The sequence below is a fragment of the Lutra lutra genome, chromosome 5 (genome assembly GCF_902655055.1).
Source record: "Lutra lutra chromosome 5, mLutLut1.2, whole genome shotgun sequence".
Taxonomy (NCBI): domain Eukaryota; kingdom Metazoa; phylum Chordata; class Mammalia; order Carnivora; family Mustelidae; genus Lutra; species Lutra lutra.
Window position 1 is genome coordinate 36,241,845 of NC_062282.1, and position 18,516 is coordinate 36,260,360.

Here is an 18,516-nt window from a genome sequence, read left to right on the forward strand (position 1 = left end):
GTGGCTTTTGGCCAAAATGAGAGGAGGAGGAATATGGGTCTTCTGGCTGGATTTGCTCCTGCATCCTTGATGAATTTAAGTAAGGTCATTTATACTTTCTTTGCTCCCTTTTAAAATCAGGAGTTCTCTTCATGATTGAATTATTGTTGCCGGTTTATAAAAAAAATAAATGACATTTTTAAAAAGGACAGAACCAAAATTGCTTAAGAAAAGTCCCTGCCTCCCATTGCTGGTAGCAGGCATAGTTAGCCCTGAATACAACAGCAAATCTTCTTTACTCCATCTTATTTTCCTAGAAAGAGGACAGATTAAATAAAGTTCTAGAACCGAGCTAACAATTCAGTGCATGCAGCTAGTCACGCTTGCTTAAATTTTTGACCATTACTTGCAGGACTCAAAATATCGTCATTCATCATCCAATTATTCTGAAAGGACTACATTTCTTTTGTATTGGAGAGAATAAGTAATTTTCAAATAGGCAGAGCATGTAATAAAATTTTGTTAGGTGCAGTGCAGATGAGCAAAATAATCAGACTTGGGTTTTATGGCACATATTCTAGAAGGATAGAGGCATAAGAGAGATAAATCTTGTTCACACAGCTTAATGTCATAAATTATGAAAGTAAAATTCTTAAGAGCAAAATAGCACAGTAAAATTATAAATTAACAAATATAAACAATTTAAGAAGTCATGGGGACTTAAAAAAAATAAGCCTGATAGTTGATAGAGATCACTTCTATTTTGAAGAGTAAATAATTCAGGTTTTAAAAATAATAACATCTAAAGTTTAAAACATATCATATTGTTTAAACCACCCAAGTCCTTCAGGAACTAGCCTACCTTGGCTGTGTACTTTGTAATGTCCTGCAGATGTTATGCTCACTTAAGTTCATAAATGGCAAAATAACTAGCTTTTTTAAAGTGGGATGGCATCCGTCAGGGAATCATTCACTTATGGAGTGGTCACTGAGACCCAGAGACATACTATTTATTTGATGAATAGAGTCTGTTGCCATTCCTGCCATTTATCCTTACAGTTTTCAAGACTCCTTCATTCAATGCAATAAACTCTATGTCAGGCTTTTAGGTCTGATTCAAAATCCACTTGTAAAGGGAGGTTCTGCTACTATCAAAAGCCTTTGCAAGGCCGTAGGCTGTCATAGAAGAGGTTTCTATAATAAATTACAAGGTGATTTTTTTTTCCATCTCTAAATCTAATAGCACAGAAATGACTGTTTTGGAATTGGGTAACAACCAAGGAGGTACAGAGCAAATAAAAAGACTTCAACTCGTACTGTAGGGAATAGGTAAAACACAGGGACAACTGGGAAACCCAGGTTCTTTTTACCTTCCTCTCTACAGCCATGGGCTATCTGTAATTTTTTAATGACTATCAAGTATAAGCCTTCTTGGAGAACTTAAGATGTAAAGGTAGAAAGAGGCAAATCTGTACTCAATAAAACAAAACATTGGATTAGAGTATATTGATAAAATAAAATATTCATGATATTAGTTTATTTTCTATTGAATTTATTAATAATCTTTATATATATTTATATATGTATGGCTTTGAGCAAAGACAAAAGAAATACTCTAATTCGTCCCTGATCATACAGTTGTTGTAAGAATCAGCTTTTCTACTATTTTCCCAGCAGCAGAAAGACCAATCTTTTCAATAATACATTTCTTTCTGTACAGATTAAAACTCCATACTTATGGGCTTAACTATGTACAGAGAAAAGAGGTCACTTTTCAACTAGCAATGGACTTTTATATTACAGGAATGTGAGTCAATTTTTTTCTTAACCTAAGCATTTATATTCATACATATATATGTATATAATTTACCCTGTACCATTTTTTTAGTTTAACATATAAACCTTAGTTTTTTGTCCATTCTGTTACAAAGTGAATAAAAATTTTATGGTTGCACTGAAAGACCATGCAATTCAATTTTGCTTGTGTTTCCCAATAGTGCTCAAAATAAAAAACCAAAAATTTATATATAAAAATATTTCACTACCAAACCCATTAGTGCTATCAAATGTAAACCTTTAATAATTTAAAGGACCAATACATGATCTTAATAAATTGAAGTTAATTCTCAATATTTTAATAAAATAAAGGAGTTTTGTACTGATATGTAAATGGTCTTGCAGCTTTCCCATAGGCTCTGGGTAGACTGAACAATCCCCTTCTTACACCATTCCTGACATGCCATCAGATATCACCAGCATGTTAATGACAACATTACATTGACTAGCATAGTTGATTACTTCCACACAAGCTGGGGTCTGTTAGAAAGGAAACATAACAACTCATTTTGGTAGTATAGGTATTATATCCATAAAAGGCATAACAGGCAGCATGGATCCATTTTAGAGTTTTTGCTTTTTGTTTTGTTTTCTGTCCTCAAGTCTGTCTGGAGGCCCTGCCCCGTTTAATGTGTGATCTTTGTTAAGTTCTTCTTAAATGCATCGCCAGTGTCAAAGATACTGAAGACCTCCAATTTAGGTCATTCTCTTTAACTTGGGTTATTTACAGAAGTTGGATATTAGGAATCTTCCAATTGTGTTCCAGTCATCCACCACATTTGTGGGATGCATTAGGCACAAATGATTACTAAGGGACTTCTCTGAGAAGAAGCGGATGTTCACAGATCATGGAGAGTTAAGGAAACAGACAAACAAACAATGCTCACATTCAGTTTGCCCCCTGCTTTCTGTCATCACATCCATACAATTTCCAGCACATTCTGAGTAACGAATCTCCTATCTAAGGGCTATGTTAGTCATCACATGCCTTAAGATTTACTAACCATTTTATTACAATACACATAGAACAAAGCGTGTGTTCCCAGACATGATGCTATTGTGTACTTAGTTATTTTAAATGAACACCAAGGTAAACTACCAACTACCAACAGTGAAGACACAGAACACACTGGCAACTCCAATCAAGCTGTGGTTTACAAATCATTACTTAAATAATAGTAATAATAGTAATAATATTAAATGAAAATGAAAACCTCACTTCTAGACTTAAGTCAGAGATCCAAGTCAGCCTTACAGGAATTTTAAGATAGGCAATTAATGAGTGGTTATACTTTTCTAGAAATGAGAAATACTGGAAGCCTCTCCCTACAGTGACTGATCTGAACCTATTTTTTTTTTTCCCCCAAAAAGCATGCAGGGACTATTTTCAGATGCTTGGTTATGGCAAGAAGGAAGAAAAGTAATGATTTTTGGTGTAATACAAGCAATCTGTAGAATTGAGCATACAGTTTTGCATAAAACATTGCAGGTTAAAATAATATTGTAGGTTTCAAGCCATTGCATTACAGTTGAATAACTGTCACAATTAGGTTTTGTAAAATTTCAAACTCTAAGTTTTGAAGTGAAGCAATAAAACTAAATTCTTAAGTGATGACTTTTACCTTCATACAGCACAGAATAGCTATTTTTATTTGGGTTGAAAAAGTTATTTACAACTAACATTGAGTCTTGGTAAAAGTCCAATAACACATGAAGACAAATATCCCCTCAGCTTTCTGAAAGGTCAATGAACATGTTTGAAGTTAGAGATATTCCTAATGGTGGCAAAGTTAGTCTCCAACCGTGGCCAAGCACACCGTGTATTCTGTAACCTAATTCAAAATTGAAAGCACCAAAATACAATTTGGATCTATAAAATGGGACTTGCTATTTAATCTCCATAACTAATGATTAACAATTTAGATGCAGAGACACAGCTCATGAAAGAAGTTTTGGTTGGTGCTATTCAGTAGCTCACTTGAGTTGCCTTTTAAAATCAGAGTTTTGTTTCCACTGAATCCAAGAACTCTTCATAAAGTAGAGAAATACATATATATCAAAGGAATTCAGTAAAAGTAGGTTAAAAATAAATGATCTTACAACAACATTTTAAATCCTTTAATGATTTAAAGAAAGGAAGACATATAACACTGAATGCTAAACAGGTCTTTTGAACTTCTCTTGGGAATTTAGATAGATATTTAATAGTAGATATATATTTATATATTGTACATTTTGCATGTAGGCCAGAGCTGTCTAAAATATCTCTTCATAGTAGGCTATAGGAATCTATCAGGAGATAGAATAAAATAAGATCTGAGGAGATTCTCAGTTTATTAGAGTATTTCTTTCTGCTTTGACAATCAGCAGGGATCATAAATTTGAAGCAAATCGTGGCTTTTCTGCCTCTGGGTCTGTAGTTAAGACTGAGGAAGACTCTCTCGGAAGAGCAGCTGCTGGTGGAGGGGGTGCGGGAGGGGCTCCTCGGTTAGGGGGAATGGCTCCCGAGGACATCTGTCGGAACAGGGTGACTCGCGGGGGGACGGTGCCCCTGCCCCCCGCCTGCAGGCCCGGGCCGTGAACGGCGGTCACGGGCTGAGGGATGGAGGCCAGGGACTCGCCCACAGTGGGATGAGGTCTGGAAATGAGAGTGGAAACCTCATGGGGCAGCGAGGGCTGCGAGGCCGACAGGGGCCTGACTTCCCGGGTCAGGCTGGCGTTGTGCAGCGCCTGCGTGCTCCTGTGCACTTCGTTTTTCGGCGTGGAGCTGCCGGGCGTCTGCGGCTGCGGGGGCGGCTGCGGGGGCTGCGGGGGCGGGGGCTGCTGGAGCTGCTGCTGCTGCTGCGTGAGGGACAGCTGGGACGCAGTGGGGGAGGCATAGTGGAAAGTTCGAGTGGCCAGCGGGCTCTGTACAGGAGGGCTGCAGACCGCGGTGGTGTAGGAGCAGGGCGAGAGGATGGCGGACGGCTGGGGGGTCTGCGTGCTGGGGCTGGGGGAATGCAGGTTGCTGTGGGACAGACTGGTCGCTGTGTACACCGGCGGAGACTGTGTCCTCATGCGGGAGGTCGGAGTCGTGGTGGAAGAGGTGGAATTCAGGGCTGTCATCTGGGGGTAATTGATCGGAGCGATCGCCTGCACCATCTCCCGGTCGTGCTTCACTATCTGCTTCAGGATCTCGTTCTCCTGATTGTTGAAAACGCCAGTGTTCAGATCCTTCTGGAACTTCTGCAGAAGAATGGAATTTTTCTTTCCTGTCAGCGGAACAAACAGAGCCACTTAGAAAGCTGCGGAGGACGGACGACGAGCCCAGGGGAGAGTGGCTCCTGGAAACCCAAGTACGCCAGTGTTTCGCGGAAGACGCTTGAAAGCCAAATACTCACCTTTAGGCGCCAACGGAAAGGTGGCTCCTGCCCTTCACGCTTCCTGTATCTCTGGAAAATCTTACCTTCTACGCAAGTCAGTTGAAGTCTGTAATAGATGGCAAAAGCCATCTTACAGGAGAGAGGGAGATAGCGGGCATGAGGGCTACTTAGAAGAGTGGGAGAAGAAAGGGTACTTGGATCAGGATGAGCCTAGAATCAAAATTTAAGTTTAAAGCTACCTTTTTTCCAGGAAACTACTATGGAACACTTACTATGTGACAGGTACCCTACAGAAGGCTTTAGACAGACTTACTGTGTTTAATCCTCAACTCTTGGCGGTAGATGTGTTTATAATCCTATTTCACCCATCAGGAGAACGGGACATAGGAAGGTTGGAACCATGCCCAAGAGAAGCTGGTTACTAAGAAACAGGACTGCGGAAGGAAAACAGCAGATAAGATCGCAGACCCTTCCTAAGAACCACGAACCAGCTGCAGGCATCGGTATGACGGGAGCACCTTCTAGAAATGCAGTCAGTTAGGCTCCCTCCTACGTGGGGACTGAGATGCTGCATCTTACTGAGATGCTCAGGAGATTGTCACGTGCAAATCTGAGGAGCCCTTGTGGCAAGTCTCTGCCTTTGACGCGTGCTCTATGCCAGGGGTCCTCCACCAGACATTCATAGTCTTCTCATCTCTGGGGCTTTGAAAAATACTGATTTTCATCTGGTCCCTATTAATTAAACCACAATAATCAGACATGGGGTCCAGATTTCAGATTTCAGTCCTTTCAAAGCGTACTTCCTCAGAGGACTTTGATGCACCAACAGGCTGAGAACACTTCATAATCCTCCCTTTTCCAAAAGGTCTTGGTGAGGATTAAGGGGCATCATGTATGGCAGGTTCTCAGCTCCCTCTAGAACCTCAGTAAGCAACACCTCTCCTTCCTGCCATTGTCTTTGGAGTGCTTTGCAGTAAGTAGACATTCTCTGGCAGGATGATGACAGAATCAAAGTTAGATCAAGGAAAGGGGAAAATTAGTGACTTTTGGTGACATCATTGATAACATAATTCCCAGATAAATATCGTAACTGAAAATGAATGAATTTGCCATATTGCTAAATAAAGTTAGAGTTCGAAGGAATACTTTTTAGTGGAAATATATGTTATAATTTACTTGGATGCTGGCAAACTATCATTTTAAATGACTGCCGAAATAAATGTTCCTCCTTATAGAACTGTTCTAATTTTCTCAAGAACAAAAGCTCCTATATCCGTAATAAATATAAATGCTTATTTAGCATATTGCCTTAACTAAATATGGTCTATATATATGAGCGATAGCACAGAATGAAGGAAAATATTTCTTTGTGATCCTGTGAATAGTCAACATTTTGTAATGTAAATATCTGTGAACTTGTGGAGAAATAAAGATTTTAATGCACTGTTAGAATTTTATAAGGATCAAAACTGCAAATGCTTGGTGCTTATTAGCGATTTTATTGCCTGTGTTATTGGATGCAAACCATTTCATGCAAACTTTCTTATAAAAATTAACTGGAAAAAGTTAGATGAGAGTGAAGCTGATCAGAGTAACAGAAATTCTTTATTAAAATATCCTGATTTTCATTCAGGAGGGTATGTGAAATGGTGAGTGCTGTGAAGTGTGTAAGCCTGACGATTCACAGACCTGTACCCCTGGGGCAAATAATACATTATATGTTAATAAAAATAATTAATAAAAAAATCCTGATTTTAACACTTTCTCTAAAAATGTCTAGCTGGCTAAGCAGAAAAATGCATGTGTTCAGAAATTAGTCTCTAGCTCTACTGTGAGCACTCACATAACCACAAAGAGGTAAATTATTTTCAAATTAAATAAAGATGCTTTCAGGAATGCCCACTTTTATGGGCACTGTCTCTCTCGACACTGTGTCCTATTATCTGTCTAAACTGTCAATATGAATTTCTGATATGTGTGTTATGTCTAATGATAATGTCCAAATACTACCTTTATTTCTCCTAACCTAATTTCAGAGCCTAATGCATCTGTCATCCCACTTCTGTAGAAGGAAAGATACAAAGTGCAGAAGAAAAGTTGACATAAGATTACATCAATCAAAAATCCTTACCTTTAATAAGAATGAAGGACTTGTTGACTTCCAAGTGATCCCAGCCCCATCTCGTTTGAGATCATTGATTCCTGTATCCCTCCCTACAACCTCTCTTCAAGAATATTCATTGTGTACTACGTACTGCGAATGCAATAGTGAATTAGACTTGACCTCTCCATTTACAAATCTTAGCATCTTTAGAGCAACTGCAATAACAGAAGCAGTATTGTGATGGAGGAAATTCCTAGGGGGATGGGAGAACATACCCAGGTTACTCAGCCTAGGATTAGGAGCCCGTTAGGAGGTCACAGAAGATTTCTACAGGGAAGTGATGTCTAAACTCAGGTTATGACAATGGAGTAGAGGTAAGCAAGGAAAAGAGGCAGAGCATGGTAGGGTGGGGGAAGAGGATTTAGGTGTAGAAAATGAATGCATACACCTTCTCACATCAGAATCTTCTAGCATTATCTTGGGAAACTAACAGCAAGCCAATCTGATCTAACTTTACTATAGCAATTCTTCAAATCTTTTAACTAGTGTAACTAATATAAGGTCTAATTTATATATTCTTATTGGAGAGCAGAGAAGCCTGTAAAATAAGTTGATGTTTACAAAGTAGAGCATCTAAGTTAGGTACTTCTAGCAAGGCTTTTCCTGCTTGAGTCTGTATTACAAACATTTCCAGAAGTTTCTACAGAGACAATTAAAATGTACAAGTTTTCAGTTCTCAATATAAAACTAAAAATGAAAAGTTGATACATAATTTTTTTAAAAAAACCTTGCAGTAAAATTATTTGGTTTGTAATGTAGACTCATACTATTATATTTTTAGTTCTATTTTAGTGCTACCTAAAATTTTTATCATTGCTTTTTACCTGAAGATTCAAATTGTTTTGTCATCACTGGGGAAATCAGATTGAGCAGCTAATAAAAATAGAGATGATTAAATAAACCCAGAATACTTAGATGAGAGAGTTAGAGAGTAGAAATAGGGCTAGAGCTAACTGCTAGTTCTATGCTAATTAATAGACAACTTATTATAGCATTTAGGACTTAGGATTGCAAATATATATCAGTCCACTAAAGTATAAATTGTACACAAAAAAGGTAGAAAACGGAAGAGAGTACCTATCCGATCTAGTCGGTCAATGGCAACTGTCTCGAAGGCTCGCCTCATCATTGGATATTCCTCTAGGACCTCGTTGAAGTTGTCCACAGAAAGTGAATAAAGACGACAGTATGTATCAGCTCGAACACTGGCAGTGCGGCGGCCCTTGGTCAGCAAGCAAATCTCTATCAAACCAAGAGAGAAAGACTTGTTTGGTAATTTACTTTCAAAGACCACCAAGACTCACAATTAAAAAAAAGAAAAAAAGTCTCATGGTGTCATCAACCAATGATTGGCAGCATTTCCTATTTTATCAGTAAATTCCTTCTGACAAAAATATCCAATTGACAATACTTAACCTTAAAATAATATTCATTGTTAAACAGTTAAATCTTTTAGTTCAAATGGAAAGCTGAAATGGAGTTATCTATCCTTCAGCCCTCATTCCAATCCATCTGAAATAACAATAAAAATGTAAAAAAGAGAATCATAAGTCCACAACGGAGTTGAACACTGGAAGAAACTGTAATCAGGGCGCCTGGGTGGCTCAGTCATTAAGTGTCTGCCTTTGGCTCAGGTCATGATCCCAGGGTCCTGGGATGCAGCCCCACATTAGGCTCCCCACTCTGAGGGGAAGCCCGTTTCTCCCTCTCTACTCCCCCTGCTTGTGTTCCCTCTCTCTTGCTGTGTTTCTCTCTGTCAAACAAATAAATAAATTCTTAAAAACAAAATACTGTAATCAGACAAAATTTTTATTAAGTTTGGAAGGCAAAAAGCAGATCATATGATATAGATAGAAACCAAAGTGAACCCACACACTGGCCTAGAAAGTCCTATGATCAGGAAATACGACCAGGTTTTGGGGAATGCATTCAGGCATGCCTTACATAAGGGGGATCCCGTTCCCAATGAGATGGGTATAGAAAACTATATTCCAAATTCACAGAGAGGCTTTCTATTTCAATAATTTCTAAGAAAAATTCTTTTTGGAAAATTAGATTTCCAAAATTCAGTAAAGCAAACATTTACAAATTTGGATTTCCTTAGTTTCTAACTTAAATGAGTCTACAAGTGATAATTTTTTATTTCATTTCTCTAAATTTATTAATTAAACTCTATAGATTTTGATTTTTTAAAAAAATTAGAAATATTTTTAAGAAATTTAGTTTCAGGGGGCACCTGGGTGGTTCAGTGGGTTAAGCCTCTGCCTTCAGCTCAGGTCATGGTCTCAGTGTCCTGGGATTGAGCCCCATGTCGGGCTCTCTGCTCAGCAGAGAGCCTGCTTCCCCTCTCTCTCTCTACCTGCCTCTCTGCCTATTTGTGATCTCTCTCTCTCAAATGAATAAAATCTTAAAAAAAAAAAAAGAAATTTAGTTTCAGGATAACCAGTTTGAAAAAAGAAATGGCAGAAGTATTTTTGAATACACAATTTCCTAACATAAGAAAATAATAGCAAAATAATTATTGAAAGAGGCCTAAATGCACACTTTTCTGAACTTTTTAAGTAAGTTCTGTTCACGCTGATAAACACGGTGAATAAATTATGTGGTAGGCATTATGCATTTGATGTTAGGGCTGGAAATGTGAGTCAAACATATTATCTACTTTTTGTTATTTCTATACTGATGATTTAAAAAAAATATTTCTTCTTAATTGAGAGTTCATTTCAATGCAATCTGGTAAGAACAATAATACAGACTGTGGGTATTCTGGAAGTATTAAGAAGCACATTTGAACCAATCTGGGAAGATAGCATTTTAAGAAATGCCACTGAAGCAACCACTTATGTTGTTGTTCACGCTGGTAAACATGTAAATTTAATAAGTAATATTGTGAAGTGTTCACGTTTGTGTGCATGCATGCATCTGTGTGTAACAGTGTATGTAGAAAGATGAATCTATATGAAACATAAAGCATATTATCACATCATGGAATTTGCTGGCTACTCTAAAGAAGGTAATAAAAGAAGTATTTTTTAGCACTACCCCCCCAATTAAATTCCTGTTGGTCACTAAAGTACTAATGCTATATCATATAATTTATAATTGGGACATTATGGTGAGTAAACTGATGGGAAACCCATTACTGCTAAGTGTTGCTTTCAAATCTGTGCAACTTGTCACGTAGAATGGTTAGGCTATAAACCTCATGGAAAATAACCAGTGAGATGTAACAGAGATCTTAAAAAGTATACATAATCTTCAACCCAGAAATTTTACTGGACAATCTAACCCAAGGAATACTCTATAATTAGAGCAATGTTGGGAGATGGAGTGGAGAAGTGAATTGGGGGAAATCGGAGGGGGAGACAACCCATGAGAGACTGTGGACTCTGAGAAACAAACTGAGGGTTTGGAGGGGAGTGGGGTGGGTTGGGTGAGCCAGGTGGTGGGTATTATGGAGGGCACGTATTGCATGGAGCACTGGGTGTGGTGCCTAAACAATGAATGCTGGAACACTGAAAATAAATGAAATAAAATGGGGGAAAAAAAGAACAATGTTTACATGGCAATACATATTTATTTAATAGTATCTGAAAATGTGAGCATGCCCTAAATGTTTAACAAGTCAAGATACAACCAAGTACATGGCCATTAGATGAACTATGTGGCATTTATGAAAAGGGAAGCTTTTAAAGTCAGTGTGATAACCATGAATGGTCATGAAAGCTTGAGTGAGAAAAGGATACAAGATTGTAATTACAGTCAGATAAAAATGATCATAAGAATAATAATAACATCTACCAATATGCCTTGCTCTAGATGAAAAACACTCCTTTATGCAGATGTGCATTTTTTCAATGTCTCTTTATATAAATTATTTTTATTTTGTGATGTGCATAACTTATTTAAAAAACTAGTTATAAAATTAATATCTAAGTGCACAGAGTAGGAAACAAAAAACAAGATATGAGGGAATGCAAACCTGTTAGTAGTGATTAGGACAGTAGGAGGTTTCCTCAACTTTACCTTCCGTTCTTTTTCATATAGTTTTGTTTTGGCACTTACGTTTTTAATTTCCAAATGCTTTCCATTTTCCTATGTTTATTGCTTTCTCATTATATCCTTTTCTTTCATTATAGATGTAACGTGCACTATCTCCTGATGGGTGTTAAGAGTTCTGAATATGAATGACACAAATATGCTACAACATGGACAGACCTCAGTATGTTTCACAAACATAAGTGGAAGAAGCAAGACATGAGTCCACATGTTCTCTGATTCCATACATATGAAGTATCCAGAGAAGGCAAATCTAGAAAGACAAATTATTGGTTGCTTGGGAGAGCGGGTGAGAAAGGAGATTCACGGTAAATGGGTCCAAGAAATCTTACTGGGGTGATGAAAATGTTCTAAACCTGATTTATGGTGATGGCTTCATAATTTAGTAAATTTAATAAAAAATTAAATTGTACACTTGACATGGGTGACATATATGTAAAATAAATTGCAATAAAACTATGAAAGTGAAAAGAGAAACGGGCTTTTGTTTTTATATTTTATATATATTTTAGTGCCCTTCTGTTTTCTAAATTCTTTCTCTCCACTATTTCTGCCTCTGTGTCTGAGCTTTTCCTTGAATGTTTAATGGTTTCTTCAGGTAATCCATTGACATCCTTCCACATTTAAGGATGAAAAATCTGGTGATGTGGCGCAATTTGTTGATTTGGAGTTTCTCTTTAGAGCAAAGGGATAGGCAATTTGTTCTCTTATTTCCTTAAATTCTGGAACAGGGAAGGCTTTACTCTAGGGTCACTAATAAGTCCTAGTTGTCTGCCTTCTTCACCTGCTTTCAAAGAAGAAACTCAGGAGAATAAAATGACTGGTTACAGGCTGCTGGGCAATGTGGAGTGAGGGACAGATAACACTTTGTATCACATGCAGTCTTGGGTAGGGCCCCTGTTTTCTCCCTCACTTTTCATTTGGCTCTCTGTAGTCCTAGGGTCTCAGCTGGGAGTCATTCTTGGGTTCTGCCAGGAGATCTGCTCCTTCCCTGGCTACAGTCTTTCATATGTATATTCCAAGTTCCCTCTACTTTCCCTTCAAGTTTCATCAGTAACCAGCAGCATACTTAAAACAAATTTTTGGCTTAAACAACTGAAATTTTATGTTATCAAAGTTTGGATAACTGTTTGTTATTGTTTCCTTAATAAAATTCTTCAGCCATTAATTCTTGGCAATAATCTCGTAGTGAGAAACAGAACAAACGAAGGTGTACTCACTAGCAGAGTGAAGGTGTACTCACTGGTCAGTGTGAAAATCACTTTGAATAGTCCCTCCTTTTAAAGCTCCAAAGTCTTTGTTTCTACCATGAATAACAAAATTAATACATGCCAACAACTTAGCAATGAAAAAAGCAGACTTCTGATTGGAAAGGAGTCTTAGATGTCATGAAATGAATTTCTAGACTCAGTATGTGAGTGGAGCAGCTGCTTCTCTGTGAATTAATTTTTGATTATTACTAAGTTCTTTTGGAGATCTGCTTATTGAGGGAAGAGAGTCCTGTGTCGGGTGTTATAGAGTTTTTGTGTATTTCCTGTGTGTGTGTGTGTGTGTGTGTGGATTTGGGTTTGGATAAAAAACATAAAGAAAAGCCATTTTATTCATCTGTATCTCATACTATCCTTGAGGTTCCTAAGAAATTATGGATATATAGTTTGTCACTACTTTTATTTTCTTGTATTGGATTTTCTAATTGTTTCCTTAAAATTACTTATCTCCCTCACTGGTTTGACATTTTAAAGACAGCAATTATACAGTGACATTATTGTATCCCTCCCGGAGACTATAACCTTGAGTTTTGAACCCAGAGAAAATTATTTTAAAATGCTTATGAGTACATCAATGATAGTGGATGAACCCAAGGTCCACACTAAGTTCTATTCTTAAGTTTTCAACAGTGTAATATTGGTTTTCCTGCGAGGTATCTCCCCTTTGTAACAGAACTTGCCAAATGATTTATGTGCTTTCTCTAAGCAACACAACACATCTTTGTGGGTTTTGTGCAATATCTGTAATGAAGAAAGTATCTAGACTGCTTGGTAATATTTTCTTCAATGTAGATGATATTGTTTCTCAACAGGTAGAAAACTAACTTGCTTTTGGGTGCTCAGATGACTTCACACAAAAAGTAAAGTTCACAATGAAATAAAATTGAACTCCCAAAGAACAAACTAAGTGTATCTAACAGATATAAGTTTTTTTTTTTAAAGAATATTATGACACATTTTCTAGACCATGTTGATGTTCCAATCTTCCTACTTCTCCTTGTTTATTTACTTTTCAAGAACTAAACTGGGAATTTCCCAGTGGTGCTATCACTGTTTTAAGAATTTCAGTGCAAATTTACTTGGAAGTAAGTCCCTTTAGCTGGATATAAATTTCTAAATTATAATCCAGAGCACAAGTATTTGGGGACTTGACATATTAATTTTAATTTTCTATGATTCTCCTGTTTTTTGTTTTTTGGTTTTTTTTTTTTTTTTTTTTTACAGGGTAAGTTATTTCACTTATTGAAGAGGAAAACTGACAGTAAAGCAACCTACCACAGGCACATTGGAAACTGTTTTCAGTTTCAACATTATAAAAAGTTATGTTTCAGGAGATTAAATTTGACTCACCACTATATACACACACACACACACACACACACACACACACACACACACACTTTTAATAAACCTTAGGTTATGAGATATAGTCAACTAATCAGTGCTATTTTTGCAGACATCAGTTAACTTTATAAGCATTTCAGTGACATTACTGATACCTATACAAAGTCATTTTATAAATGGCATCAAGAATTTTGCAACTCAGAAATATTTCCATGACCCCTAAAACAGAGTTTGACATTGCAGTAACACAGGAACTTACCAGGGACTTATGACAGAAATTTGTATGGTATTATGTTTAACCTGAGTTTCTAGAATTTATAGGAACATTTGTACTTGGTTGCTCGTAGTAACCTAAGCAAGAAGCTGCTTCCTTTTTTTTGTATCCAAGATCATGAAATAAAAGTAATTCTCCGCTGAGTATCAAAATACTAATTTCCTCTAAATTACTTAGGCTCCTAATCTAGTGTCTCATAGTATGTGCAAGAGGAAATAACACTTTTTTTTGTTTTCTTTCTGTATCTGTATTTGTAATCTTTCTATATTTATACTAGTGAACTAGGAAAATGTCACCTCTTATAGCATAGGAGGTGGTAACATCTGGCTTAAATCAATCTGCATATCAAGCTTGCCTGGTAGAAGCACTTGAGACATCTGTCACATGGATTTGAATAGCAATCGAGGGAATTTGGAGTAGAATAGAACATTAAATAGATATAAATTTGTAGTATTGATGTATTTTGAAATATTTCATGGGGCACCTGGGTGGCTCAGTCAATTAAGTGTCTGCCTTCAGCTTAGGTCATGGTCTTGGGGTCCTGGGATGGAGCCCTACATCGAGGTCCCTGCTAAGCAGGGAACCTGCTTTTCCCTCTCCTTCTGTTGCCCCCCTGCTTGTGCTCTCTCTTTCTCTCTCTCTCTCTAATAAACAGGTAAAATCTTTAAAAATAGAAATATTTCACATCTTTAATAAGCTTCTGAAACAGATTGGATATAACATATTTCCAAATTCAGATATTACAAAAGAAGAGTTATGATAGTCTAATGAAAATAGAATATCCAATTTCGCTTTATTTTCTAAGGATACAACTGATTATTTCAGTTCTCACAGACACTGTCACATTTGTACAACTATTAGCATCTCCTACCACTGGTTATGCGGTCATTTGTATCATCTAAAGTTACTGCTTTGCCAAAAAAATCTTAGGTCTCCCCCATATGTTTAGTCAATTCATCTGTCCTAAAGTAGAGCATTTAGGGTGATCATCTGCGGCTCTGAATATTGGCCTAGTAGTGGCATTTCAGACAGGGTAAGCATTGGCAAAGTGGTTACAAGGATTAACTAAAATAGTGCTTACAGAGTGCCCGGCACAGCCTAGCACAGTGTGAGCCCTCCTGAGACACGCATCCCTTCCTTTCCCGTTTAAGTTCCCTCTCTTCTTACTGTATTATTTTTCCTTGTGATTTTGACTCTACCTGCTGGAACAAAGGAAAAAGTAATGTTTCATATACCAAGTAACTGTTCAAATTTGTGAAATATAATTATCATCTCCCACACCTTCCACCCTCTTGTAAATAATCTGTTCACCAACTAACCATCCCAATTCCATAGACTTGTCTCAAGTGAGATGATTTCACACCCATGGGCACCCTTCTTAATTATCTTTGTCTCCACTCTGCTTGATAATCGTGCATCTTAGACCCTATGGCACATTTTCAGACTTACTTGTTTACATGATTATTTCTCTAAACTAACTAATAAGGTCTTTAATGAAAAGTACAACCATCACATTTATAATATCTAGGGCTGACTGTGGATTTAGTCACATGATATCATTGTGGTTCAAGAAATGAAGAATGAGTGAATCAACGAATAAATGAAAAGTAGAAATGACGGGACACCTGGGTGGCTCAGTTGGTTAAGCCTCTGCCTTCAGCTCAGGTCATGATCCCAGGGTGCTGGGATCGAGTCCCGCATCAGGCTCCTTGATCAGTGGGGAGCCTGCTTCTCTCTCTGCCTCTGCCTGCTGCTCTGCCTGTGTTTTCTCTCTCTCTCTGACAAATAAATAAATAAAATCTTTAAAAAAAAAAAAGTAGAAATGACTTACAGCAGTGTGCAAATATGTTTCATAAAACACAGTGCTCACACCTGAGTATAACATTCCAAATAGCCATATCTTTTTGAGGAACTTTGACCCCATCCACCAGAAGTTACATTACTCATATCTTTTATCTGGTTCCTATTGATTACAAACATGTTTGTGACATGACTCTTTCATTCTGTTGGATATACAGATGTTCCCATTAAGGTTTATACTTCCCACTTCTAAAACTCTCACCCCTTACTGTTCCTGATGATGGATGTGTCTTTAAATTCTACTGACTTCTTCAACTGCCTAATGTCTGCATAAAATCTGCTTTACACAATACTATTTATAAACTGTAATCTACTATATATTTATACTACTTTTCTTTCGCAGTTAAAATACTTGATGGACTATCTCCGTAATTTTCAAAATATCTGCTGGGTAGAAAAAAAGCAATCACTGCCAGCCCCATGTTAGTCCATGTGACATACAGAAGAAAAAAAGGGATCTGTTATGCGATTGGAACAAAAATCACATAAAAAATATCAAAGCTAAGAAGGGTAAGACCATACATTTCCTGATTTCTATCCATCATTAAAAATCCACCGGACCACTCCAAATCTTCCCTTTTGATTTTAAATCTACCAACACTCAACTCTTTTTAAAAGTTAATCAAACACCGTGAATTATGAATGCCTTTAAAAAGCAGTCAGCTTTTAAAAAATTCATCAAATGATTTTAGTTCTTAGCTACATCAACTGTGTTTTCTTGAAGTGATATCTTGACAGCTCTGTTTTCCTATGTGGTTTAATATGCTTACACAAAATGAAAAAGAAAAAGAAAAGTACAGCAGAAATAATAGTCTAAACAGAAAATATATTCACTAGATATTTACAAGGCAAGTCTACTACAGCAAAACAGTTATTTATCTCCAAAGCTTCCCCTAGGTTCTCTCTCTGTCTCTTTCAGTCATCTATACACATACACGTGTGAGTGATAAAATAGGGATTTAAATAAACATTTTCTCGGTTTATTCAATGTAACAATGAATGGCTAACTGATTCATACTGGAATCTTCAGTGCAGTGCTTCCTACACTTTAATATGCATAAGAATCCCCTAGATGTCTTGCTTAAAAGCAGATTAGGATTTCATGAATGGGGGGGTGCTGACAATGCATTTTTCTAACAAGGTTTTAGGTGATATCAGTGATGAACTTTTTTGGGTGTGGAGAAGTCTTGTAGCTGTCAGACTTACATCTAAAACAGGGTTCCTTGTTTAAAAGAAATTGGAAAAAGAGGCCATAAAGGAATGGAAATTAAGGGATGGTATAAATTCAAGTCAACAAATGATTTTCTTATTGCACCTTGAAGGAAACTATGGGGTACATTAAAAAAAAACAAAAACAAAAACAAACAAACAAAAAACCCCTGCAGAGTTTATAGTTCATTAGAAATCCAAACACAATATATAAACCAAGCTTGAGGATAATTCCCAATCTAAAATGTCTGCTAGGGAAATCCAGATAATACATCATCTGTCGGAATAGATTTCTGTGCACTTTTGGTGACAAGAGAAGGCTTAGATAGGCTCTGAGAACAGTGTAGGAGTTGCATTGCCCAGGCCATGAGGATGCGGAAGACAGAATGGGATGGGAAGGAAGATGGAGTGGAGCAGTGTCCTGCACACAGGTTCAGAGGAGAGTTTGGGTTGGGGCTCCCACGGGACTGTCAGAACAGCAGTCTCAGGATCATAGGAGTTTGAGCAGGCAGAGAGAACAGCACTCCGAAGGTAAGGGGTTTGGTCTTGACTGACGATATTATTGCAAGGCTTCTGAAGGAAGGGAGTTGTGTATAAAGTATGGTTTTAGGGAAGAATAGATGGAACAGAGCTGAGGAGTTCGGTCTCTCTGGCTGTCCTGCCATACCTGGGAAAAACATTCAGCCTCTCTTTCTCTAGAAGGTAAACTTGTTCTCTTTCACATCTGTTGTGGGAGATCTACATTTGGCTTGTAAAATGGATGGGGGGAGGGGACTCCTAGTAGGTAAAAAAGATTTGTAAGGAAGTTTCATGATTACAATTCGGGTATGAGGTGATGGGGATACGCCTCAAATAAAGCTGTAGCATCCAGAACAGTGACCTCTTTGAAGAATTACTGTAAATGAGGCTTCAAAAGAGCTTGAAAGGTGATGAGGGATCTGTGAATTCTGAACTAGATGTAAAGGCAAACCACTAGAGGGTGTCTGCTTAGAGTGAGAGAAGATAAAAGGTTGTTTTGGGAAAAAAGGCAAGCAAAACTTCGACATCTAGAGAAAAATCTCATTTCATGAAACACTTTCTGACATGAAGCCAGGAGCTCTTTTTTGTAAAATTGGTTAGAAGTAGTATTTGTGTTGTGCGTCCAAGTTGCTAAGCCTTCAT

The 18,516-nt window shown here is 37.4% G+C and overlaps 1 protein-coding gene across 1 annotated transcript in view; it reads right to left on the reverse strand.

Moving 5' to 3' along the window:
* Positions 1-1,824: 1,824 nt before the first annotated feature.
* Positions 1,825-18,516, reverse strand: part of HCN1 (hyperpolarization activated cyclic nucleotide gated potassium channel 1) — a 416,455-nt gene continuing 399,763 nt past the window's right edge. The window contains exons 7-8 of the mRNA XM_047731377.1: positions 8,419-8,583; positions 1,825-5,066 (exon numbers count right to left, since the gene is read on the reverse strand). Of these exons, the coding sequence (XP_047587333.1) occupies positions 4,189-5,066; positions 8,419-8,583 (1,043 nt within the window). The 3' untranslated portion in view covers positions 1,825-4,188. The remainder of the gene's footprint in view (positions 5,067-8,418; positions 8,584-18,516) is intronic.